At 44.3% G+C, this 25,618-nt stretch overlaps 1 protein-coding gene across 2 annotated transcripts; it reads right to left on the bottom strand.

Moving 5' to 3' along the window:
- Positions 1–1,086: 1,086 nt before the first annotated feature.
- LOC110514733 (toll-like receptor 2 type-2) lies at positions 1,087–24,406 on the bottom strand. 2 transcript variants are annotated; one of them, XM_021593972.2, is made up of 4 exons: positions 24,341–24,406; positions 3,655–4,656; positions 2,240–3,422; positions 1,087–2,033 (listed from the first exon to the last, which is right to left on the bottom strand). In XM_021593972.2, the coding sequence occupies exons 2-4, from the start codon at positions 4,647–4,649 to the stop codon at positions 1,515–1,517; spliced, it is 2,697 nt and encodes an 898-aa protein (XP_021449647.2). In that variant the 5' UTR covers positions 4,650–4,656; positions 24,341–24,406; the 3' UTR covers positions 1,087–1,514. The 2 variants fall into 2 exon arrangements, with proteins under 2 accessions (XP_021449647.2, XP_021449649.2); XM_021593974.2 differs by lacking the exon at positions 24,341–24,406 and having other exon boundaries at positions 3,655–4,967.
- Positions 24,407–25,618: the final 1,212 nt, after the last annotated feature.

Here is a 25,618-nt window from a genome sequence, read left to right as displayed (position 1 = left end):
GATTGTGTTACAATGTGGGATTAAAATGTATTTAATTGCATTATTTTGTCAACGATCTACACAAAATACTATGTGAAAGTGGAAATAAAATTGTATTTAAAAAAAAAAACATAATTGAAAAATAGAACATTCATATACCTTGATTAAATAAGTATTCACCCCCAAGTCAATACATGGTAGAAACACCTTTGGCAGCGATTACAGAGGTGAGTTTTCTTGGGTAAGTCTCGTAAGAGCTTTGTATACCTGTATTGTGCAATATTTCCCCATTATTCTTTTCAAAATTCTTCATGCTCTGGCAAGGTGTTGGGGATCATGGCTAGAAAGTCATTTTCAAGTCTAGATTTTCAAGCATATTTAAGTCAACTGGCTATTATTGTCCTGGCCACTCAGGAACATTCACTGTCTTCTTGGTAAACAACTCCAGTGTAGATTTAGTCTTGTGTTGTAGGTTATTGTCCTGCTTCAAGGTGAATTCCTCTCCCAGTGTCTGGTGTAAAGCAGATTAAAGCAGGTTGTCCACTACGATTTTGCCTGTGCTTAGCTGCATCCTGTTTCTTTTCATCCTGAACAATTCACCAGTCTTTGCCGATGTCAAGCATACCCATGCATACCATGATGCAGCCACCACCTTGCTTGCAAATATGGAGACAGTTACTCAGTGATTTGTTGTGTTGGACGCAATGGCCGCATGTTGACATCCCTAAACAGTTTCCTTCCTATCCTGCAGCTCAGTTCAGAAGGACGACTGTTTCTTTGATGTGTCTGGGTTGTTTGACACATCCTCCACAGCATACTTATTAACTTGACCATGCTTAAAGATATATTCAATGTCTGATTTGTTATTTTTATCATCTACCAATCACTGCCCTTCTCGTAGTTCAATCTGTGCTTGAAATTCAATACTTCAGAAATCCCATCAACCCCTATTATTTCACACAGAGGGAGTCCATGGGGTGGCAGGTAGCCTAGTGGTTAGAGTGTTGGACTGGTAACCAAAAGGTTGCAAGATCGAATCCCCGAGCTGACAAGGTAAAAATCTGTCGTTCTGCCCCTGAACAAGGCAGTTAACCCACTGTTCCTAGGCCATCATTGAAAATAAGAATTTGTTCTTAACTGACTTGCCTAGTTAAATAAAGGTTTAATAAATTATGTGATTTGTTAAGCCAATTTTTACTTCTGAATACTTGCGCTTATAAATGAATACTTATACTATTATTTTTTTTCTCTCTTTGACATTATGGAGTATTTTGTGTCGATCAATGACACAAAAATGCAATCTATTTCAATCTCACTTTGTAACACAACAAAATGTAAAGAGTTCAAGGGGGAGTAAGCACTGTACATGTCAGAAGGGTGGGTGGCAGACGGATCATGTAATTCACTGTCATCATTATGAAACACTTGCTAATGCTACCAGCAGCTTAGCAAACACATTATCTGCCACAGCATGGCCAAGAAGTCACTCAAGCTCAGCACTTCAGAGAGAGATTGGTCTTGGGACACTATACACATTACAAGCTACATGCTTGGCTTATTTTGTCTGATGCCACGGCTACAGGGATTGGTCTTTGCCCATAAAACTCTGCACTTCTCACTGAAAGATTTTTGATCTCCTGAGGAACTACTTTGTGGAGCTCTGCTTCTCTGTCTAAATTTGGCATAGCTATTGCTGGTTTCCCATCCTCTAGAGGGAGCTCTATCACAGGCACAGCACCCACTGAGGATACACTGCTGCTCCTACCACTAAGAGCCTGCTCTTTAGTCACTGTGGGCTTGCCCAGGCAGCTCCTAAGTTGAGCCCAGAAGAAGGTCTGCTGCTTGGCTTGCTGGGGCCACTCTAGGTACGTTTTGGTGTACAGCATCTTCTTGAGCTTACAATACTTGCTGGGCAGAGATTCAGGGTCGATGGGCTCTTTCACCACCAGAATAACATCGCTGAAGGTCTTGCCGATGGCTCTTTGCTGGGCAAAGTAGAGCTCGTAGTTGCACCAATCGCTGTTCACAAAGTGGTGTGACAACACAAATATGACCTGGATTAGGAAACAAAAAACAAAAAATTCAGAGGATAGTGTGTATTCATTTAGGCAAATTCACAGTGCAGGAATCAGGATACAAACCTAAACAAAACATACATCTTACATTTTGGGTTGTTCAATTGACCTTTTATATTTAAAAGTCTAGTACTATTTACTTGTTAAAACACCTCTAACTTGTCTTGGTGGGTCCTCACCCTTACCTTTTCGCTGCTCTCAATATTTTCAATGATGTTGTCGATGATCCACTTTCCTGGCATGAAGTCTCTCTCATGGATACAGAGTCGGTAGGGCGGCTTGCTGTTCTCCAAGCAGGGCAACAACTGGTCCCTGACCCAGTCTGCATCTGGGTGGCTGTAGGAGATAAAGGCATGGTAAACATAGATCTGTGATTTTCCAGATGCTCCTTCCTGATGAGCCCTGTATTTGGCTCTGAGGATCTGATATGTGGCTTTGATGTACCAGGGAACATTGAATATGTAGCATATAAGCATCAACACTAAAACCACAGCAGCAGTAGTAGCCACACAGATGATGATGACCAGTCTGATATCGCAGGCCACGTGACCCGGGAAGAAATTTGCCACAGCGTTATTGAGCAGGGCCTCTGGATGGTAACACTTGTAGTTCTCTGGCCAGTCAGTGATGTTGACCTTCCCCTTGGAAATTGTGTCCTGGATGAAGGCATGGAGGTCGCAGGTGCAGTGGAATGGGTTGTTCCCCGCCGTCAGTCGAGACAGCTGGGGCATGTCCTGGAAGGAGCCCATGCTGATGAGCCCAAAGGAGTTCCCATCCAAAGCCAGTGACTGCAAGGAGTGACTTCTCCACCCAGAGGGGATGAACTTGATCTTGTTCCCATTGAGCAGGAGCTCCTTGAGGCTGATGGTTTGTTGGAAGTAGGCCATGTCCAGCTGGTCCAGGTCACAGTACGAGAGGTCCAGGAATTGTACTGTGGTGGGCAGACACTGGAGGACACCACTTTCGAATCGGTTGTGGTGAGCGATCACCTGGGTGATGTTCTGCATCCAGTTACAGTTGCGACTCTTCTCATCAGAGCCCAGCATGTTGTGGCTAACATCCAGGACCTTCAACTGTTTGAACTCCCTGGTCAGGGAGGCTAAGTCCTGAAGGCTGGTCAGTTGGTTGGTGCTGACATTGAAGGAACGAAGAGCCGGCATGGTGCCCCTGTAGTCGCATCTCTGGTTGAAGAGGATGTTGTCCTGCAGGCGGTTGTTTGAGATGTCCAAAACCTCCATGTCTTCCATATTAAGCCAGGCATCGCAAGGCACAGAGTTGAAGTTGACATTCTGAATTGACAGCAGTCGGACTTTGTTGAACCATGTGAAGCGCCAGTCAAATCGCAAAATGTCTGGATTACTGATGTGCCTGAGGAGTAAGCAAGAAAAAAATGTAAGCATGAAAAAAACATGGTCAAGATGATGTGGTCAAGATGATAACATAATTGGTACTTTCCCAATACATAGATATGACAAAAGATTTCAATTGATGAAAAAAATACACTTGTGACTAGGAACCTGTATTTGTTTTTGCATCTTCTGGGTAGAAATGTCTGCATAGTGCTTTTGTAATTTAACAGAGTAGAATAAGATATGCTTACCACAAATTTAGTCTACTCAGTACAAGGTCTTTGATACTGGATCCCAAGCCATTATCCAGAAAGTTGGGCGAGCGAGCAAAGTCAATGTATTGAAGTGTCAGACGTTTAAGGGGGGTGACCTGTAGATTAAACAGGGCCATCCTCAGAAGGTTCTCATTGAATTTTCCACGGTGAAAGATGAGCGAATCTACTTTGATGTCTTGCAAGCCTCTGAAAATATCCTCATCTTCCATGTAATACATGAACTCAAAGAGGTTCCTGAATTGGATGAGACTCAAAGTCTTGTTGGCCAAGTCTCGTAGAATCAAAGGTAGGAAATTCGGCTTCTGATCTATGGCCATGTCAAAACCCATTCTACCTGTCTGGATTACCTTCAGACTACCCGGCTCATAGTAACTTATATTTGATGAAGTTTTAATGGCAAAGTCCTGCAACTGAATGTTCCTCAATGCCTGGAAGTCCCCTTTCCTTAGACCCTTGACCAAGGGGCCGCCCATGGACAGGGCCTTGAGGTGGGTCAATCTGGAGAAAACGTCAACTGACAATGTGGCCTCGGTGTAAAGGTTATTCGACATAAGGAGTTCCCTTAGATTGAAGAGGTCCTGCAAAGCGTTGGCAGGGATTTCCTCTAGGGAGTTGTTAAAGATGTTAAGATGCTCCAGGAGGGGGTTGTTGTGGAAGGCACGGTCCTCAATCACAGAGATGTTGTTGAACTGCAGCTCGAGGACACGAAGATGAGGTAGGCGAGAAAAGTAATTAACACGAATGGCATGAATTTCATTGTAGGAGAGATCTATCCTTTCAAGCGTGGAAGGGAGGTGCTTCCATGGAACATGATCCAGTTGCTGACCAAGGCAGTTTGCGGAGCGACCAGAGTTGTAGATTTGACAGGGGCCTCTCTCATCATTCGTAGCAGGGGTTGGTGAGGCAAGGGCCACAAGAAGTGGCAGACTAAACCACACAAAACCCAGTAGAATCATTGTGTGCATGCACATTTTCGATCTGTAAAGGAATGTAAAAATCTGTCAAGTTTAACATATTACAAGATTGACAAGATTGTTAACAAACATCTATTACATTCTCTAGGTCTTTATCATTGAAGTTTGACTATAGTCTCCTCTTTACGTCCTTCAATCCTCTATTGCAACTAGAGGAAATAGGGAGGAATAAAATGGATTTCACTCTGATGTTACCAGTATTTATGTCTGTGCCCAACATTACCCACACATTTCTGTTTCAAAGCCAAGAGAAGAGATTTGTGAAATATCGTCATGACACTCTTATCTATGGATACATGTTTACATCCATGTTTACCATCACTGTCATGATTATTACAGGTTGAATATTAACATGCTTGCACTGAAGAATGGTCCAACAGTGTGCATCTTTCAAGTTAGGCTTTAGTGTAGAAGTCAGCAAAGTATTGATAAAATAGTCAAAAAGCAACCAGATCAAGAATACCAACAACCAATAATGTCCTACCTATAATGTATAGTTCTCGCTTTGTGGGCAATAAAATGAGAAAATGGCAACTGAACGTGAGATTTCTCAACACGGACCGTATGGTCAGTTCTGGCATTCACACCACCTGATCTATTGACTTAATTCCGACTACTGTTGTGGTGTTGGGAAGTGAAATGCTCAAATTTCCATAGCAAAACTAATAAAGGATATATGCCATTCTAAGTGGGCTGTTACCTGGATCCAGATTAAACCTATTTCAGGGCTAAAATGCATGCTCAATGGAGAACCTTTAAAGTATTCCTGTGACTAGTAAATGTAAAGATGCATCTTTTAAAAGCGTGTAACTGTACCTGTTAGTGGAGGTGATGCTGTTATCTGTTCAAGACCAGCCGATATGTTGATATGCCTTACACAAGGGACTGAACTGCTTCATCCCCCTTTACTGAAATTAAAATTCCTCTTGCAGACTAATTCTCATGGCTGAATGTTTCTACTAACCCTCATAAGACACAGTACTCTGCTCATGGCTGTTAGGTACAATCCCCCAAGTTCTCATAATCCTTTCCTTTATTTATACTACAAACCAAGGGTAACTCACTGTTTTGGCATTACCTTCACGTCGGCAATAAATGTTATTACCATGTAGAACAAACAGTTTTAATCTAATTGTATCCAGTGAGTGGCAAGAAAGGAGTAAACATTCATGTCATGAACAAATATGGACTGGCTGCAAATGTACTGCTTCCTTACATTTACACCTGACTTATCACCTACAGCACACTTTCTTCACCAATATTTGAGAAAATAACTGATTGTCATAGATGACATATTCTAACATCTCATCAAATATGTCAGTGAACCCTTTGATTGTTGTCCTATAGCCCAGTGGTTCCCAAACTGTGGGGCGCGGCCCCTAGGCTGAACTCAGTCCGGCTTTAAACTTACTCTTGAAAGTTGTAATAGTACACGATGCAATTGCAAAATTGGGTAGTGCATCACCAGTTCCTCTTTTAGTGTTAGTCATTGCATACCTTAGAGAGCTATTTATAACTTGCCAGAAATGTCCAGATCAACTAGCACATGTCAGCTAATGTTTTTGTATTAAGGTTTTTTAGCAATATAAAAAAATGCCCATTGTAGTCATTTTTTGGTCACTCAAATATCAGATGGATACACATTAGACATGGCAGAAAGTATAGAATTACAAAACATTTATTTTAAAACTGCAAAATGTTCTTTGCACACCATGACAAAATTAGTAGAATTGCAGGAAATAAGCCTTAAACTTGCAAAATTCTCTCCACCATCAAGAGAGCTGTGAACAGCTAGTGTAGTGCTTGAGGCGTGGAATGTTCCCCAATGAGTGAAAAAGTTTGGTAACCCCTGCTATAGCCTACAGTAAGTTTGGTATTCTAGCAATGTTTTATGATATTTTGAGTACGTAATACCAAGGGATGAACATTTTTATGAAAACATTTTATTTTCAGAAGCCCTTGCTTTTCTCAATAAAGATTCTGGATTATAGATTTTTTTAAATCTTTGGCATATCGTATTTTCTGATACCAAAATGTCTAAGGTATTCAGAGCCTCTACTTTGTTTACTGTACTGTATACATTGGGTAGCATATACATAGGCAATGGCTATTTCCTGGAGACCAGCAATTAAGACTGACCCTTTCAAACTTCAGGTCAGAGTTCTGCTCTTGATATAGAGCTTAGTATTTAGATAATGAATTCCTTCTTTCTGCTGGAAGGGTCAATTTATGATGTTTATAATTCATTGGACAGTCTGTTAGACTGCTGTCTTGATCTTGATCTCCTTATCTGATGTGCACCGCCTCCACTGATATTCATATCTGGCAGGGTTCTTTGACTCATAAATATTTACTTACTGTGTGGGGTTGTTGTAATTTAACATAGAGGCAGTATGCCCTTCCTTGTTGCTATGCTACGTAGCATCTGCATGTAAAAAAAAAAAAAAAAAACCTGCATAGCTTTATTGCACAATGATACCTACTGTACCCGTAGTTTAGAGAAGCTTATCGGTTATCTAGCCACCACTGATAGCTATTCCTACAAATGAAGAAAAGATAACAAACATTTCAATAATATTGATTCAGTAAAATGCCTCACATGCATATGACCCCATGACAAAACAATAACCCAGCATAATGACCACCATAAAGCATAGGCCAATCATGAAATGGTTCAATATTAGTATTTATCAATCTTATTGTTATTGTATCAGGAACCCAGGACAATATGGTCTTCCTCCATTAAAAACAGCTTAGATTAACATTAGACCTTGCAGAGGGATTCAATCATTATCAGCCAACTATAACTGAGTGATTGATTAATGTCCCACGGACCAATGTCAGACCGGATGGTAACTCGTAAATATGACACAATGAGTGGCTGATGAGAAGGATTTTTTACAGGAAAGTAGGAGCTTCCTTCTAAAGCCGGTCTATATTTACTTAGTGTTACTACTTACCACCAGGACAGAGCAGTCAACCCTGAGCTGTGTGCCTCTAACCTACATGTATAGAGTATTAATAGGCTACATGAACTCTGTTAGTTAGCCTGGTTAGCCATTAACTCACTGGTTGTGTGCTTCTGAACGTCTAATACTGGAATCAGACGACTTGCCAATCAAGATTGGTCACTCAAATAAGTAGTATATACTTTAGCTTCAGGGAAATTAATATCCGCAGCTAGGCAGTTTATTTAGACAAGCCAGGACAAATGTAAGGCTTAGTTTGGTGCCCAGAAAGCATGTCCAAACAACTTATAAAACCTATAAACTTATTTTAAAACTAGTACTCACCCACTTTTTATTTTTTTATTTTTTTATTTAACCTTTATTTAACCAGGTAGGCAAGTTGAGAACAAGTTCTCATTTACAATTGCGACCTGGCCAAGATAAAGCAAAGGAGTTCGACACATACAACAACACAGAGTTACACATGGAGTAAAACAAACATACAGTCAATACTGCAGTAGAAAAATAAGTCTATATACGATGTGAGCAAATGAGGTGAGATAAGGGAGGTAAAGGCAAAAAAGGCCATGGTGGCGAAGTAAATACAATATAACAAGTAAAACAAATATTTTAGAAGACACATCCACATCCAGACACATTTGAGACACATCCACATCCAGACACATTTGAGACACATCCACATCCAGACACATTTGAGACACATCCACATCCAGACACATTTGAGACACATCCACATCCAGACACATTTGAGACACATCCACATCCAGACACATCCACATCCAGACACATTTGAGACACATCCACATCCAGACACATTTGAGACACATCCACATCCAGACACATTTGAGACACATCCAAATAAAACTGAGACAAAACAACTTCTGATAGACATACCATCATATATTCAACTGATAATATTTTCTCAGTAAACATTTCCACATACTTGCTTTATTGCCAATTAGCTATATTGTCTTCAAAGAAACCCCCAAGTTCAACACCAAAAGATAAATAATATCTGTTACCGGTATCTGCTAAAGATAGCTTTCTATATCATATCTACTGTATATCATCTCAGGGATCTACAGTAAGTGGAATGAATGACAGTGGGACATACCGTCAATAGAATGACAGTGGAGACAATGCAGTGAATTGATGTCTGACTGGTTCCATTTTGTCAATGATTCCTTGAAGTTGACCCTCCTGTCTTGGCATAATGACATCCTCCTAGTGACATAGGCCTACTGAACCCTACGTATCGTCAAAGCGTCTTTGTATGGGAATTACACTGATAAGCATCAGTCCATCTCTGTAGTAATGCTATTGCTTCACTTTTCAGTAACAATGTTCAGGAGTGGCCATGCCTTGGCACAGAATCACAATGTAAGGCATTTCTCGTAATACAATTACTGTATGGGCACAATGAGTCTCAATGTTCAAAAGACTGCATGTGAAAAAGAGTTTTCCACTTCTTATATATAACCAGGGTTGGGTATGTTACTTTCTAAATATAATCCGTTACAGTTACTAGTTACCTGTCCAAAATTGTAATCAGCAACGTAACTTTTGGATTACCCAAACTCAGTAATGTAATCTGATTACATTCAGTTACTTTTAGATTACTTTCCCCTTAAGAGGCATAAAAGAAGGCAAAAATGTATGTTACCAATTGAACCACATATATTGCAGGATAAATCAAAGTTAAAGTCTACATAGCTGGCCATATATGGATTTTACTTTATGGGTTGGTTATGTAGACTTCTTCTAACCCATCGCTTTCTACTACATATAATACCATTAAATTATAGCTTTGCATTAAAACCAAAATCTATCAGAATTCCAGTCATTCCAATTAATGTTATAACCTTTGATCTTCAAGAATAGGACTTGGAAATATGGAAGTATAGATCAGCCGAGTAGTTTTACCTCAACATGACACCAAGACTAAGGACTTACTGGCCAGCCCTACTCTGTTGTTTATGATTGTGTTGTCATGGAGGACTGATTGGGCTCAGTGATTTGAGTTAAAAAAAATAAATGCTGCGCTCATGGAATGGCATGCTTTGAGGACTACTGAAAAGTGCTATTTACATGTGAAAAATGAATGCCTGCTGCATTTGCTATAGAACTATTGTTTACCTTTTTGTTGGTGACACTTTGATATCTTGATCATATACAGCTGTTTAAAGGGCAAATCCACAGATGAAACAATAACAAAATGGTTCACCCTGCCTGTTTTGGTAAAAAGCTGATGGATGGGCCTAGAGAAATGTAACCGCTCTCAGATTATGGATGCAAGGACTGACCATCCATGATATAAAAATAATTATTTTAATCATGTTATGTGGCTATACAGCGTTTGTTTACATTTACAATGTTTACAAACATTGGAGTAAAACAAGCATATATTTTGGGTTCTCATGGAGTTTGACAGTTGAACTAAGCTCATGAGGCATTTGTAAATTATATTATTCAAGAATCAATGGATATATATATATATTATAATGTATAAGTACAAAAATTGATGTAGCAACTACAGATTGCCCCTTTAAGTCTATCAAAAGTGTGAAAATTTGAGCATGTGTCCATTAGGCCTATGGATTTTTGTTTTTTTATCAACATGGATTAAATTGAGCAATAAAAGCCCCACTTTTATTCCATAGGTTTGGATCCGCACTATGGAGCTGTTGCAAGAGCGCATTTTTCACTGGCTGCCCACTGGTTTCAAAAACAATGATTGATAGGCAGCTTAAACTTCTTGAATTCAACCATTATTGGGTTCAAATACACATTTAGATTTGTAAACAGCCATCCACAACAACCACAATCCGTAAGGCACAATTTTCTAAATGAGAGAGCAGCAGTGTGATTCACATCAACGCACTATGTAGATATCAATAATAAGTGATATCCGTGTTGCCGTAGACTACACACCACTGCACATCGTTACCTCCAAGCGTTGATTCAAAATGGATCATCTTTGAATGCCGACAGCAGTCGCACCATTGGAAGACATAGTTTGGAATGTAGCCTACAAAAGCCTATTCCTGCTCTTTTCCCGCGATCCATCTAATACATTTTTGTGTGTCATCATAGTGGTTGTCACGTTCTGACCTTTATTTTCCTTTGTTTTGTCTTTATTTAGTATGGTCAGGGCTGTGAGTTGGGGTGGACAGTCTATGTTTTGTGTTTCTATGTTTGGGGTTTCTGTTTCGACCTAGTATGGTTCTCAATCAGAGGCAGGTGTCGTTAGTTGTCTCGGATTGAGAATCCTACTTAGGTATCCTGGGTTTCACTCTTGGTTTGTGGGTGTTTGTTTCTGTGTCTGTCACCACACGGGACTGTTTTGGTTTGGTATTCGGTCATGTTCACATTTATTGTTTTGTTGTTCTTAGTGTTCAGTTTATGTTTTATAATAAATGATATGGACACTTTCCACGCTGCGTTTTGGTCCAATCCCTGCTACACCTCCTCTTCAGACGAAGAGGAGGAAATCTGCAGTTACAGAAACACCCACCACAAAAGGACCAAGCTGTGTTGTAATGGGCAGCAGCAGCAGCGATGTCAGGATTTCTGGACATGGGAGCGAGATCTGGACTGTGTCACTACTTGGGAGGAGATAGACAGGTGGGCGGTTGACCCAGGGAGAGTGCCGGAGCCCGCCTGGGATTCTCTGGAGCAGTGTGGGGAGGGATACCGGCAAATGGAGTCAGCACGGGGGCGCGATAGGAAGCCCGAGAGGCAGCCCCAAAGATTTCTTGGGGGCACACAGGGAGTGTGGCGAAGCCAGGTAGGAGACCTGCGCCAACTTCCTGTGCTTACTGGAGAGCGAGAGAGACCGGGCAGGCACCGTGTTAGAGTGGGCATCGAGCCAGGTGCCATGAAGCCGGCTCTACGCATTTGGTCTCCAGTGCGTCTCCTTGGGCCGGCGTACATGGCACTAGCCATACGCATGGTGTCCCCGGTTCGCCAGCACAGCCCGGGCTACAGGGAGCATTCAACCAGGTATGGTTGGGCATGCTCGGTGCTCAAGAGCTCCAGTGCGCCTGCACGGTCCGGTCTATCCAGTGCCACCTCCACGCACCAGCCCTCCAGTGGCAGCCCCCCGCACCAGGCTGTCTCTCCGTCTTCTGCCTACAGGGTCTCCCGTCTGTCCAGAGCTGCCAGAGTCTCCCGTCTGTCCAGAGCTGCCAGAGTCTCCCGTCTGTCCAGAGCTGCCAGAGTCTCCCGTCTGTCCAGAGCTGCCAGAGTCTCCCGTCTGTCCAGAGCTGCCAGCCAGCCAGGAGCTGCCAGGATCTGCCAGAGCCGTCAGTCAGCCAGGCGATGCTGGAATCGCCCTTCACTCCGGAGCTGCCGGAGTCTCCCGCCTGTCCGGCGCTGCCGGAATCCCCCGTCCATTCGGGACCCATGTCTAGGGTTCCCAGTCCAAGGTCGGTAGTGAGCGTCGCCGCTTTAAAGAGGCTAACGGAGGCGGGCGAAGAGGCGCACTAGAACTTTGGTCAAGTGGGGTCCACGTCCCACGCCAGAACCGCCACCGCGGACAAACGCCCACCCAGACCCAGTCCGCACCTTTTGGGGGGGGGGGGGGGGGGGGGGGGGGGGGGTACTGTCACGTTCTGACCTTTTTTCCTTTGTTTTGTCTTTATTTAGTATGGTCAGGGTGTGAGTTGGGGTGGGCAGTCTATGTTTTGTGTTTCTATGTTTGGGTTTCTGTTTTGGCCTAGTATGGTTCTCAATCAGAGGCAGGTGTTGTTAGTTGTCTCTGATTGAGAATCATACTTAGGTAGCCTGGGTTTCACTGTTGGTTTGTGGGTGTTTGTTTCTGTGTTTGTCACCACACGGGACTGGTTTGGTTTTCGGTCGTGTTCACATTTATTGTTTTGTTCTTAGTGTTCAGTTTATGTTTTTATAATAAGCGATATGGACACTTACCACACTGCGTTTTGGTCCAATCCCTGCTACACCTCCTCTTCAGACGAAGAGGAGGAAATCTGCCGTTACAGTGGTCTCTGACTTGTGGTCAGACTCGCTCAGGTGGAACAAACTTAAATTTGCGCCATTTTTCAATGCTGATTTGAGTGCCATTTAGAAAACATAAGTGTCAAAGATTTTTTTCCCGCAAACATCCTTTCTGAATTTAAAAGTAATCCTCGATGTAATCATCTCATTTTTCAAAACTATCTGTAATCTGATTACAATATTTTTGCTGGTATATAACCTTGCTCAAGTGATGTTGCCCTTAGCCTGAAGTTCATGCATACGAACATGTCATAATCAATGGCAACATGTGTAGAATTGCAGGACATTTTCTTTAACGGTCGACTTTGGACATGAAAAACGGTCAAACTCCTCCACCTCCAACATGTTCTAACAGAAATGGGGTGTGCCTTCGGTGGTTTATCAATGTGTCATTCTGGTCATGCGCGCAGCGACCAAAGTAGCTAGTTCGTTAGCTAAACTAGCCACTTGTAGCTACTTATGAACTCCTTCAGTATGTGTTGACGTCATTTCACAGGATTGGTTTTTGGACGGAATCTGTAGAGCACGTGTCAAACTCATTCCACAGAGGGCCGAGTGTCAGTGGGATTTTTCTATTCCTTTGTACTTGATTGATGAATTAAGGTCACACATGAAGGAACTCCCCTCACCTGATTGCCTAGATCTTTGGAAAAAAACAGCAGACACTAGGCCCTCCATGGAATGAGTTTGACAGCCCTGCTGTAAAGATCAGTGTTGTCGAATTGTCCCTAACCTGACTGACATTCCCCCTAATCATATCACTAACCACCTTATCCTATCACTACTTTGGCTTCCCCAACAGGTCAAATACACACCAGTTCCCACTTCTATAATCACCTCTCCTCCCTTTTTCGCTCTTCTGTTTCCCCATATAAGCAGCATGCTTCTCCCTGAGCACTAGCATAGTTTATGCTTGGTGATGCCATGGGGTGGCCCCCATTCGTCTCCTTGTGTGTGATATGACAAATTAAGTGCCTATTTATTATGTTGGCGATAAGTCAATATTATATGCAGCCATAACTTTGTCCTATGTTATTTATCTTTGTATATCAATGTCCTCAGTTTGATAATGCCCCTTTTAGGTTGTAGTCGTGACTGCCTCCTTAGTTGTAGTTACATTACCCAGTTCCCTGTAATAGTCACCTGGCACTACTTTGTCATGTCTACACCTTTTTATGTTTTGTTACAAAAGGGAAATATTAGTATCTCCCTTCCAGACCACTACATCTTCAACCTTGTCATTATCTTCAATTCCACTGAAATAATTAACCGGGCAACAGCCCTTTGAACAGTATTCCACCATCTCAGTGTTTTAATGGAGACACCACCATGATAGCCCTAACTCAAACCACCATGGTAGCCCTAACTCAAACCACCATCCCAGTGTTTTAATGGAGACACCACCATGATAGCCCTAACTCAAACCACCATGGTAGCCCTAACTCAAACCACCATCTCAGTGTTTTAATGGAGACACCACCATGATAGCCCTAACTCAAACCACCATCTCAGTGTTTTAATGGAGACATCACCATGATAGCCCTAACTCAAACCACCATCTCAGTGTTTTAATGGAGACACCACCATGATAGCCCTAACTCAAACCACCATGGTAGCCCTAACTCAAACCACCATCCCAGTGTTTTAATGGAGACACCACCATGATAGCCCTAACTCAAACCACCATGGTAGCCCTAACTCAAACCACCATCTCAGTGTTTTAATGGAGACACCACCATGATAGCCCTAACTCAAACCACCATCTCAGTGTTTTAATGGAGACATCACCATGATAGCCCTAACTCAAACCACCATCTCAGTGTTTTAATGGAGACACCACCATGATAGCCCTAACTCAAACCACCATCTCAGTGTTTTAATGGAGACACCACCATGATCGCCCTAACTCAAACCACCATCTCAGTGTTTTAATGGAGACACCACCATGATAGCCCTAACTCAAACCACCATCTCAGTGTTTTAATGGAGACACCACCATGATAGCCCTAACTCAAACCACCATCTCAGTGTTTTAATGGAGACACCACCATGATAGCCCTAACTCAAACCACCATCTCAGTGTTTTAATGGAGACACCACCATGATAGCCCTAACTCAAACCACCATCTCAGTGTTTTAATGGAGACACCACCATGATAGCCCTAACTCAAACCACCATCTCAGTGTTTTAATGGAGACACCACCATGATAGCCCTAACTCAAACCACCATGGTAGCCCTAACTCAAACCACCATCTCAGTGTTTTAATGGAGACATCACCATGATAGCCCTAACTCAAACCACCATCTCAGTGTTTTAATGGAGACACCACCATGATAGCCCTAACTCAAACCACCATCCCAGTGTTTTAATGGAGACACCACCATGATAGCCCTAACTCAAACCACCATCTCAGTGTTTTAATGGAGACATCACCATGATAGCCCTAACTCAAACCACCATCTCAGTGTTTTAATGGAGACACCACCATGATAGCCCTAACTCAAACCACCATCTCAGTGTTTTAATGGAGACACCACCATGATAGCCCTAACTCAAACCACCATGGTAGCCCTAACTCAAACCACCATGGTAGCCCTAACTCAAACCACCATGGTAGCCCTAACTCAAACCACCATCTCAGTGTTTTAATGGAGACATCACCATGATAGCCCTAACTCAAACCACCATCTCAGTGTTTTAATGGAGACACCACCATGATAGCCCTAACTCAAACCACCATCTCAGTGTTTTAATGGAGACACCACCATGATAGCCCTAACTCAAACCACCATCTCAGTGTTTTAATGGAGACACCACCATGATAGCCCTAACTCAAACCACCATCTCAGTGTTTTAATGGAGACACCACCATGGTAGCCCTAACTCAAACCACCATGATCGCCCTAACTCAAACCACCATGGTAGCCCTAACTCAAACCACCATGATAGCCCTAACTCAAACCACCATGATCGCCCTAACTCAAACCACCATGATCGCCCTAACTCAAACCACCATGGTAGCCCTAACTCAAACCACCATCTCAGTGTTTTAATGGAGACACCACCATGATAGCCCTAACTCAAACCACCATCTCAGTGTTTTAATGGAGACACCACCATGATCGCCCTAACTCAAACCACCATCTCAGTGTTTTAATGGAGACACCACCATGATAGCCCTAACTCAAACCACCATCTCAGTGTTTTAATGGAGACACCACCATGATAGCCCTAACTCAAACCACCATCTCAGTGTTTTAATGGAGACACCACCATGATAGCCCTAACTCAAACCACCATCTCAGTGTTTTAATGGAGACACCACCATGATAGCCCTAACTCAAACCACCATCTCAGTGTTTTAATGGAGACACCACCATGATAGCCCTAACTCAAACCACCATCTCAGTGTTTTAATGGAGACACCACCATGATAGCCCTAACTCAAACCACCATCTCAGTGTTTTAACGGAGACACCACCATGATAGCCCTAACTCAAACCACCATCTCAGTGTTTTAACGGAGACACCACCATGATAGCCCTAACTCAAACCACCATCTCAGTGTTTTAACGGAGACACCACCATGATAGCCCTAACTCAAACCACCATCTCAGTGTTTTAACGGAGACACCACCATGATAGCCCTAACTCAAACCACCATGATAGCCCTAACTCAAACCACCATGATAGCCCTAACTCAAACCACCATGATAGCCCTAACTCAAACCACCATGATCGCCCTAACTCAAACCACCATGATCGCCCTAACTCAAACCACCATGATCGCCCTAACTCAAACCACCATGATAGCCCTAACTCAAACCACCATGATAGCACTAACTCAAACCACCATGGTAGCCCTAACTCAAACCACCATGATCGCCCTAACTCAAACCACCATGATAGCCCTAACTCAAACCACCATGATAGCACTAACTCAAACCACCATGGTAGCCCTAACTCAAACCACCATGATCGCCCTAACTCAAACCACCATGGTAGCCCTAACTCAAACCACCATGATAGCCCTAACTCAAACCACCATGATCGCCCTAACTCAAACCACCATGATCGCCCTAACTCAAACCACCATGGTAGCCCTAACTCAAACCACCATCTCAGTGTTTTAATGGAGACACCACCATGATAGCCCTAACTCAAACCACCATCTCAGTGTTTTAATGGAGACACCACCATGATCGCCCTAACTCAAACCACCATCTCAGTGTTTTAATGGAGACACCACCATGATAGCCCTAACTCAAACCACCATCTCAGTGTTTTAATGGAGACACCACCATGATAGCCCTAACTCAAACCACCATCTCAGTGTTTTAATGGAGACACCACCATGATAGCCCTAACTCAAACCACCATCTCAGTGTTTTAATGGAGACACCACCATGATAGCCCTAACTCAAACCACCATCTCAGTGTTTTAATGGAGACACCACCATGATAGCCCTAACTCAAACCACCATCTCAGTGTTTTAATGGAGACACCACCATGATAGCCCTAACTCAAACCAACATGATAGCCCTAACTCAAACCACCATCTCAGTGTTTTAATGGAGACTCCACCATGATCGCCCTAACTCAAACCACCATGATAGCCCTAACTCAAACCACCATCTCAGTGTTTTAATGGAGACACCACCATGATAGCCCTAACTCAAACCACCATGATAGCCCTAACTCAAACCACCATCCCAGTGTTTTAATGGAGACACCACCATGGTAGCCCTAACTCAAACCACCATCCCAGTGTTTTAATGGAGACACCACCATGGTAGCCCTAACTCAAACCACCATCCCAGTGTTTTAATGGAGACACCACCATCCCAGTGTTTTAATGGAGACACCACCATGATAGCCCTAACTCAAACCACCATCCCAGTGTTTTAATGGAGACACCACCATGATAGCCCTAACTCAAACCACCATCCCAGTGTTTTAATGGAGACACCACCATGGTAGCCCTAACTCAAACCACCATCCCAGTGTTTTAACGGAGACACCACCATGATAGCCCTAACTCAAACCACCATGGTAGCCCTAACTCAAACCACCATCTCAGTGTTTTAATGGAGACACCACCATGATAGCCCTAACTCAAACCACCATCTCAGTGTTTTAATGGAGACACCACCATGATAGCCCTAACTCAAACCACCATCTCAGTGTTTTAATGGAGACACCACCATGATAGCCCTAACTCAAACCACCATCTCAGTGTTTTAATGGAGACACCACCATGATAGCCCTAACTCAAACCAACAGTTACAGCAAGATGCAGTCCTTTTACAACCCCAACTCTGATCAGTTTTTACATCGGTAAGAAATAGCACTAATGTAGCCATTTTAAGGGTGAAATGTATGATGGTGATGGTGCATTGATCAGTTATACAGTTCAAAGCTGCTGTTGTTGCCCAAAGGTGACATTTTAAAATAACTGTCCAGTGTTTCCAGATTTCTACAAAATATTACTCATTAATTACAATGAATGAAATGGTTTTCCTTCTAAAAAAAATTGTAATTAAGTATGTTAAAGCACATTTTCTGTGTAGGAATGGTGTGGGCGTATGCCGGTCATTAAAGATATGAATACGATTAGAACGGTGATTAGCCAGCTCATTCTCCTCAGGAGGGTGATATCATAGTAAGCATTATTTTTTGTTTGATTTGCAAGTTTGAGTTGATTTTTATTTATATTTCGGCCACAAATACTATGCATAGAATGAGGCAACAACATTTGAGTATGAGTTAACAATATTCACTTTTAAAAGTGATTTTCACTGGACAGTTTAAAACTGCAACGTTTTCTCTCAGCCTCGTGGCAAAATGTGACAAATGGCATGAGATGTACAATACAATGTGTAGAACTGCAGGAAATTAGCTTTAAAACTGCTCCCAGGTAATGACTTACCCCAACCTAGTCTGTCATGGTACTGTCCATTGTGTGTTTGCTTGGCATGCATACTGTAATTGTTATGGTGAGTGAATGAGGACCCAAAAGCGAACTAACTTAAACAGAGCTTCTTTAATAACCAAACATAGGTAGGCTCAGATAGACCGGCAGATTCCGACAGGACAGGACAAGGTTACAGCAAACATGACGATAGTCTGGCTCAGGCATGAAACACAACAAACAAGAATCCGACAAGGACAGGAACAGAAACAGAGAGAGATATAGGGACCTAATCAGAGGGAAAAAGGGAACAGGTGGGAAACGGGGTGAATGGGTAGTTAGAGGAGACAAGGAACAGCTGGGGGAAAGCGGGGGAGAAAAGGTAACCTAACAACGACCAGCAGAGGGAGACAGGGTGAAGGGAAAGGACAGAGACAAGACACAACATGACAGTACATGACAGTACCCCCCCACTCACCGAGCGCCTCCTGGCGCACTCGAGGAGGAAACCTGGCGGCAACGGAGGAAATCCTCGATCAGCGCACGGTCCAGCACGTCCCGAGAGGGAACCCAACTCCTCTCCTCAGGACCGTACCCCTCCCAATCTACGAGGTACTGGTGACCACGGCCCCGAGGACGCATGTCCAAAATTCTACGGACCCTGTAGATGGGTGCGCCCTCGACAAGGATGGGGGGGGGGGGGGGGGAAGACGAGCGGGGGCGCGAAGGACGGGCTTGATGCAGGAGACATGGAAGACCGGGTGGACGCGACGAAGGTATCGCGGAAGAAGAAGTCGAACTGCGACAGGATTAATGACCCGAGAAATACGGAACGGACCAATGAACCGCGGGGTCAACTTGCGAGAAGCCGTCTTAAGGGGAAGGTTCTGAGTGGAGAGCCAAACTCTCTGACCGCGACAATATCTAGGACTCTTAGTTCTACGCTTATTAGCAGCCCTCACAGTCTGCGTCCTATAACGGCAAAGTGCAGACCTGACCCTCTTCCAGGTGCGCTCGCAACGTTGGACAAAAGCCTGAGCGGAGGGGACCCTGGACTCGGCGAACTGAGATGAGAACAGCGGAGGCTGGTACCCGAGGCTACTCTGAAAAGGAGATAGCCCGGTCGCAGACGAAGGAAGCGAGTTGTGGGCGTATTCTGCCCAGGGGAGCTGTTCTGACCAAGACGCAGGGTTACGAAAAGAAAGACTGCGTAAGATGCGACCAATAGTCTGATTGGCCCGTTCTGCTTGACCGTTAGACTGGGGGTGAAAGCCGGAAGAGAGACTGACGGAAGCCCCAATCAAACGGCAAAACTCCCTCCAAAATTGAGACGTGAATTGCGGACCTCTGTCCGAAACGACGTCTGACGGAAGGCCATGAATTCTGAAAACATTCTCGATGATGATTTGTGCCGTCTCTTTAGCAGAAGGAAGCTTAGCAAGGGGAATGAAATGAGCCGCCTTAGAGAACCTATCGACAACCGTAAGAATAACAGTCTTCCCCGCTGACGAAGGCAGTCCGGTGACAAAATCTAAGGCGATGTGAGACCACGGTCGAGAGGGAATAGGAAGCGGCCTGAGATGGCCGGCAGGAGGGGAGTTACCGGACTTAGTCTGCGCGCAGACCGAACAAGCAGCCACGAAACGACGCGTGTCATGCTCCCGGGTGGGCCACCAAAAACGCTGGCGAATGGAAGCAAGCGTACCCCGAACGCCAGGGTGGCCGGCTAACTTGGCAGAGTGAGCCCACTGAAGAACGGCCAGACGAGTAGGAACGGGAACGAAAAGAAGGTTCCTAGGACAAGCGCGCGGCGACGGAGTGTGAGTGAGCGCTTGCTTTACCTGCCTCTCAATTCCCCAGACAGTCAACCCGACAACACGCCCCTCAGGGAGAATCCCCTCGGGGTCAGTGGAGGCTACTGAAGAACTGAAGAGACGAGACAAAGCATCAGGCTTGGTGTTCTTAGAGCCCGGACGATAAGAAATCACGAACTCGAAACGAGCGAAAAACAGCGCCCAACGCGCCTGACGCGCATTAAGTCGTTTGGCAGAACGGATGTACTCAAGGTTCCTATGGTCAGTCCAAACGACAAAAGGAACGGTCGCCCCCTCCAACCACTGTCGCCATTCGCCTAGGGCTAACCGGATGGCGAGCAGTTCGCGGTTACCCACATCATAGTTACGTTCCGACGGCGACAGGCGATGAGAAAAATACGCGCATGGGTGGACCTTTTCGTCAGAGAGGGAGCGCTGAGAAAGGATGGCTCCCACGCCCACCTCTGACGCGTCAACCTCGACAACGAACTGTCTAGAGACGTCAGGTGTAACAAGGATAGGAGCGGATGTAAAACGATTCTTGAGGAGATCAAAAGCTCCCTGGGCGGAAACGGACCACTTAAAGCACGTCTTGACAGAAGTAAGGGCTGTGAGAGGAGCTGCCACCTGACCGAAATTACGGATGAAACGACGATAGAAGTTCGCGAAGCCGAGAAAGCGCTGCAGCTCGACGCGTGACTTAGGGACGGGCCAATCAATGACAGCTTGGACCTTAGCGGGATCCATCTTAATGCCTTCAGCGGAAATAACAGAACCGAGAAATGTGACGGAGGAGGCATGAAAAGTGCACTTCTCAGCCTTCACAAAAAGACAATTCTCTAAAAGGCGCTGGAGGACACGTCGAACGTGCTGAACATGAATCTGGAGTGACGGTGAAAAAAATCAGGATATCGTCAAGGTAAACGAAAACAAAGATGTTCAGCATGTCTCTCAGGACATCATTGACTAATGCCTGAAAGACAGCTGGAGCGTTAGCGAGGCCGAAAGGAAGAACCCGGTATTCAAAGTGCCCTAACGGAGTGTTAAACGCCGTCTTCCACTCGTCCCCCTCCCTGATGCGCACGAGATGGTAAGCGTTACGAAGGTCCAACTTAGTGAAAAACCTGGCTCCATGCAGGATCTCGAAGGCTGAAGACATAAGAGGAAGCGGATAACGATTCTTCACTGTTATGTCATTCAGCCCTCGATAATCTATGCAGGGGCGCAGAGACCCGTCCTTCTTCTTGACAAAAAAAAACCCCGCTCCGGCGGGAGAGGAGGAGGGGACTATGGTACCGGCGTCAAGAGCTACAGACAAATAATCTTCGAGAGCCTTACGTTCGGGAGCCGACAGAGAGTATAGTCTACCCCGGGGGGGGGGGGTGGTTCCCGGAAGGAGATCAATACTACAATCATACGACCGGTGTGGAGGAAGAGAGGTGGCCCTGGACCGACTGAACACCGTGCGCAGATCGTGATATTCCTCCGGCACCCCTGTCAAATCACCAGGCTCCTCCTGTGAAGAAGAGACAGAGGAAACAGGAGGGATAGCAGACATTAAACATTTCACATGACAAGAGACGTTCCAGGAGAGGATAGAATTACTAGACCAATTAATGGAAGGATTATGACAAACTAGCCAGGGATGGCCCAAAACAACAGGTGTAAAAGGTGAACGAAAAATTAAAAAAGAAATGGTTTCACTATGATTACCAGAAACAGTGAGGGTTAAAGGTAGCGTCTCACGCTGAATCCTGGGGAGAGGACTACCATCCAGGGCGAACAAGGCCGTGGGCTCCTTTAACTGTCTGAGAGGAATGTCATGTTCCCGAGCCCAGGTCTCGTCCATAAAACAGCCCTCCGCCCCAGAGTCTATTAAGGCACTGCAGGAAGCTGACGAACCGGTCCAGCGTAGATGGACCGACAAGGTAGTGCAGGATCTTGAAGGAGAGACAGGAGTAGTAGCGCTCACCAGTAGCCCTCCGCTTACTGACGAGCTCTGGCCTTTTACTGGACATGAAGTGACAAAATGACCAGCGGAACCGCAATAGAGACAGAGGCGGTTGGTGATTCTCCGTTCCCTCTCCTTAGTCGAGATGCGGATACCTCCCAGCTGCATGGGCTCAGCACCCGAGCCGGCAGAGGAAGATGGTAGTGATGCGGAGAGGGAGGCGACGGAGAGCGCGAGCTCCTTTCCACGAGCTCGGTGACGAAGATCAACCCGTCGCTCAATGCGAATAGCGAGTTCAATCAAGGAATCCACGCTGGAAGGAACCTCCCGGGAGAGAATCTCATCCTTTACCTCTGCGCGGAAACCCTCCAGAAGACGAGCGAGCAAGGCCGGCTCGTTCCAGCCACTGGAGACAGCAAGAGTGCGAAACTCAATAGAGTAGTCTGTTATGGATCGATTGCCTTGACATAGGGAAGACAGGGCCCTGGAAGCCTCCTCCCCAAAAACAGATCGATCAAAAACCCGTATCATCTCCTCCTTAAAGTCTTGATACTGGTTAGTACACTCAGCCCTTGCGTCCCAGATTGCCGTGCCCCACTCACGAGCCCGTCCAATAAGGAGAGATATGACGTAGGCGACACGAGCAGTGCTCCTGGAGTAAGTGTTGGGCTGGAGAGAAAACACAATATCACACTGGGTGAGGAACGAGCGGCATTCAGTGGGCTCCCCAGAGTAACACGGCGGGTTATTGATTCTGGGCTCCGGAGATTCGAAAGCCCTGGAAGTGGCCGGTGGATCGAGGCGGAGATGGTGAACCTGTTCTGTGAGGTTGGAGACTTGGGTGGCCAGGGTCTCAACGGCATGTCGAGCAGCAGACACTTCCTGCTCGTGTCTGCCTAGCATCGCTCCCTGGATCCCGACGGCTGAGTGGAGAGGATCCGAAGTCGCTGGGTCCATTCTTGGTCGGATTCTTCTGTTATGGTGAGTGAATGAGGACCCAAAAGCGAACTAACTTAAACAGAGCTTCTTTAATAACCAAACATAGGTAGGCTCAGATAGACCGGCAGATTCCGACAGGACAGGACAAGGTTACAGCAAACATGACGATAGTCTGGCTCAGGCATGAAACACAACAAACAAGAATCCGACAAGGACAGGAACAGAAACAGAGAGAGATATAGGGACCTAATCAGAGGGAAAAAGGGAACAGGTGGGAAACGGGGTGAATGGGTAGTTAGAGGAGACAAGGAACAGCTGGGGGAAAGTGGGGGAGAAAAGGTAACCTAACAACGACCAGCAGAGGGAGACAGGGTGAAGGGAAAGGACAGAGACAAGACACAACATGACAGTACATGACAGTAATGTTGTGAGTTTGACTTGAGCTATAGTTTTATTTTTATATAGATACATTTAACTTTTTTTTATACAGCTTGGTCTCACTGACAGAATCTGTTTTTCAAGAGAACTGGTCGAAGGTCTTCAATATTATATAAGTTGTACCCTAACACATTAACATTAAAGCCATATGTGATGCAATGGCCTAATTGCACAGACTGCACAAAACCATGGCCCTCCTTCAGTTAGTACAATATTAATGGAGTCAAACGCACCCTCATCCACCTGGCAGATCACTGTGTTGCTGGACTTGAGGGAAATGTTTTAACAGAGTAAAGCTCATGATGGTGACTCCTATAATCACAGTGTGGTTCTATATTTATCTCATACAGCCTGTCCAGGCCTGCTTACTTTAAAAAAAACTAATTTGATTTCTCAGTCACTTGAAAAGTTCACATTTGCATATCTAGATTTTTAAAAAGTTTTTCCTTGATACTGTTTGGTATTTGTAAACTCATCCTGTAGCCTAATAATAGTTACTACAAGCATTTTTTTTTGTAATTTTACACTCAAATATTTAAATGAGTGTAAATGACGCCAGCCCCCTTCTCCCTACCCCAAATATCTTTATACTGTTAAAATGATCAACATTTTGTACAAAGTAGTCAGACAAACTCTCAGCACTCACCTGAAGAGGAAAGATTAGTGAACCAATTCAGCCCTTCAACACTTTAGCATATGTTGTCAGTGACTGATCACGCTTATGAGAAATGAAGGAAGAAGTCCAGCCCTTTAAGTCGTATTTCCTTCATTGCTCTGTTACGCGCTCAGGAATGTGGAATGTGGTGGATGAAGACATTCCCTTTTCTGCAGGGCAGTGCTTGACTTGGGCAGGAGCTGAGTACCGGTACCTCAAATGTTCTACTGCTTGAGCTCCTGCGCCTCTTATAGAATATTAGCTCCAAGTATTGTAGCGCTCCTGCACCTAAATATTAAAGGTGCCTGCACCCAAAATGAGTACCGCCACCTACTTCTGTCCAAGTCAAGCGCTGCTGCCGGGGTTTGTAACCTTTAATGTCACACAATGTCTTTTGAGGTGACTGTGGGGAAAATAAGATATGGGGCCATCTTGTGCAATAGTACATTGAAAGAGCTTTGTCTCTGTTGTTATTCCACCCTGGGTATTCTAACACATAAAGACAAAATGCTAGGTCAGAACCTTCAACATTTATAGTTAAAACCTCTCTGGCAATTAAATTGATTTAGTGAGTCGTGTCATTAGATATAATTGTATTGTGGTTGTCTTTGCACAGAGGAAAGCTAGAACCTAATAAAATGGATGATTAATATGCTGTATGGTTGTATGTAGCAGGGGTTTTGATTTAGCTTTGTGTGGCTATCTCTGGCAGTCGATCAGTAAGTCTGTCTGTTATTGAATAAGATTAGTTGTTTCTCTTCATTACAAATAGGAAACTAACTTCATGGCAAATGGGTAGAAACTTTAATAGAAAAGAGAGAGGGGGAAATAAATATGTTCTTCATTATGGTTGCCTCAGTTTGTTGGTGGTTGTTCAAAAGTGAATGACAACCCATGACAAATGCAAGCTGTCTTGTTAGATCTTGTTATTAATCATAAGTGATTCATCACCCTGTCACGCCAAGTTTCCTTTGGGGGAAAAATCAGGAAGTGATAGGCAGAAAATAAGCTGGCAGTGAGTTGGCAAAAATAAATAGTCCCTTTTGTGTTAAGCAACATCACTTCTCTGACAATGGAGTATGTCCTTGAATAGGCATTCACCAGTATAAATAGGGTTCATCACCAGCATAAATAGGGTTCACCTGTCTGTTTCATGGTTTAAGTGATGTTTTTATTTTATTTGACTCTTATGAAGATCACGTGTGCTGCATTGACACTGAACTGTCATACAATTCTACACCAGTAGATGGTGCAACATTTAACATAATT

The sequence above is a fragment of the Oncorhynchus mykiss genome, chromosome 3 (assembly GCF_013265735.2).
Source record: "Oncorhynchus mykiss isolate Arlee chromosome 3, USDA_OmykA_1.1, whole genome shotgun sequence".
NCBI lineage: Eukaryota > Metazoa > Chordata > Actinopteri > Salmoniformes > Salmonidae > Oncorhynchus > Oncorhynchus mykiss.
This window is presented reverse-complemented; position numbering and strand designations above follow the sequence as displayed.